This window comes from Enhydra lutris, unplaced genomic scaffold (genome assembly GCF_002288905.1).
Source record: "Enhydra lutris kenyoni isolate GAN:26980312 unplaced genomic scaffold, ASM228890v2 scaffoldscaffold272, whole genome shotgun sequence".
In the NCBI taxonomy this organism is placed as follows: Eukaryota; Metazoa; Chordata; class Mammalia; order Carnivora; family Mustelidae; genus Enhydra; species Enhydra lutris.
Window position 1 is genome coordinate 24,904 of NW_019154356.1, and position 939 is coordinate 25,842.

General features: G+C 41.5%; 1 gene segment (V, D, J or C); it reads left to right on the plus strand.

Annotated features, from left to right (window-relative positions):
- The first annotated feature begins 401 nt into the window (after positions 1 to 401).
- LOC111140233 lies at positions 402 to 939 on the plus strand. The segment is given in 2 exon segments: positions 402 to 483; positions 605 to 939. Coding segments are annotated over 2 exon segments (381 nt in total).

Here is a 939-nt window from a genome sequence, read left to right on the forward strand (position 1 = left end):
TAGTAGAATGCAGGAGATACATGAAAGGGTTAAGAAAAGTTGGAAACTTAAGAAACCAGATTGTCTTTATAGTATTTGGGAGCAATGACCTACCTTAAAAACATACTCACTGACATCAACCACATAATTTTTTGTAAATTGACATATCCAAGAGATACTCATTAGTTCAGCTACTTAATTTAATGGTGCTTCTCAAGGGACTGGATTTTGTAAAGAAGTCTGGAGTAGTAATTGCATGACCAGTCTGGTGATGTTTTTCAGTGTTTAAGGTTTCTGGCCAACAAGCACCCATTTCAGCACCTGTCCACCAGGGGGTGCAGCTTCCTACCACAATCACATTTCCTGTGTGAAATGTGGGCTTCCACCGATCATTTCTCTGTCACTATAAACTTATTCATGGTAAGAATGAAAAACATTATTTAGGTGACACGCCAGAGATGAAGTGTTCTCCGGGCTATGTGACTGTGGTACTCTTAATGCTTGGTAAGTAAAATCCTTCTTAAAATTTGGATTCTTTTTCTTTTGTATCAGTAAAAAGTTTAACTATAGTTTATCCAAGAGCTTCATGCCCAAGGTGACACAGGTGTCTTTTCTTTTTCCTCAGGACAAACCCGTGGAGACTCAGTAACTCAGACAGAAGACCAAGTGACCCTCTCAGAAAATGCTTTCCTGACTATGAATTGTACTTATTCAGCATCAGGGTACCCTGCCCTTTTCTGGTATGTTCAGTATCCAGGAGAAGGTCTAGAGCTCCTCCTGAAAGCCTTGAAGGACAAGGAGAAAGGAAGCAACAAAGGATTTGAAGCCACCTACGATGGCACATCCAAATCCTTCCACTTGGAGAAAGGTTCAGTGCAAGCCTCAGATTCAGCTGTGTACTACTGTGCCATGAATGACACAGTGATGGGGACTGCAGGGGGAGCTGATCGCAAACTCTGA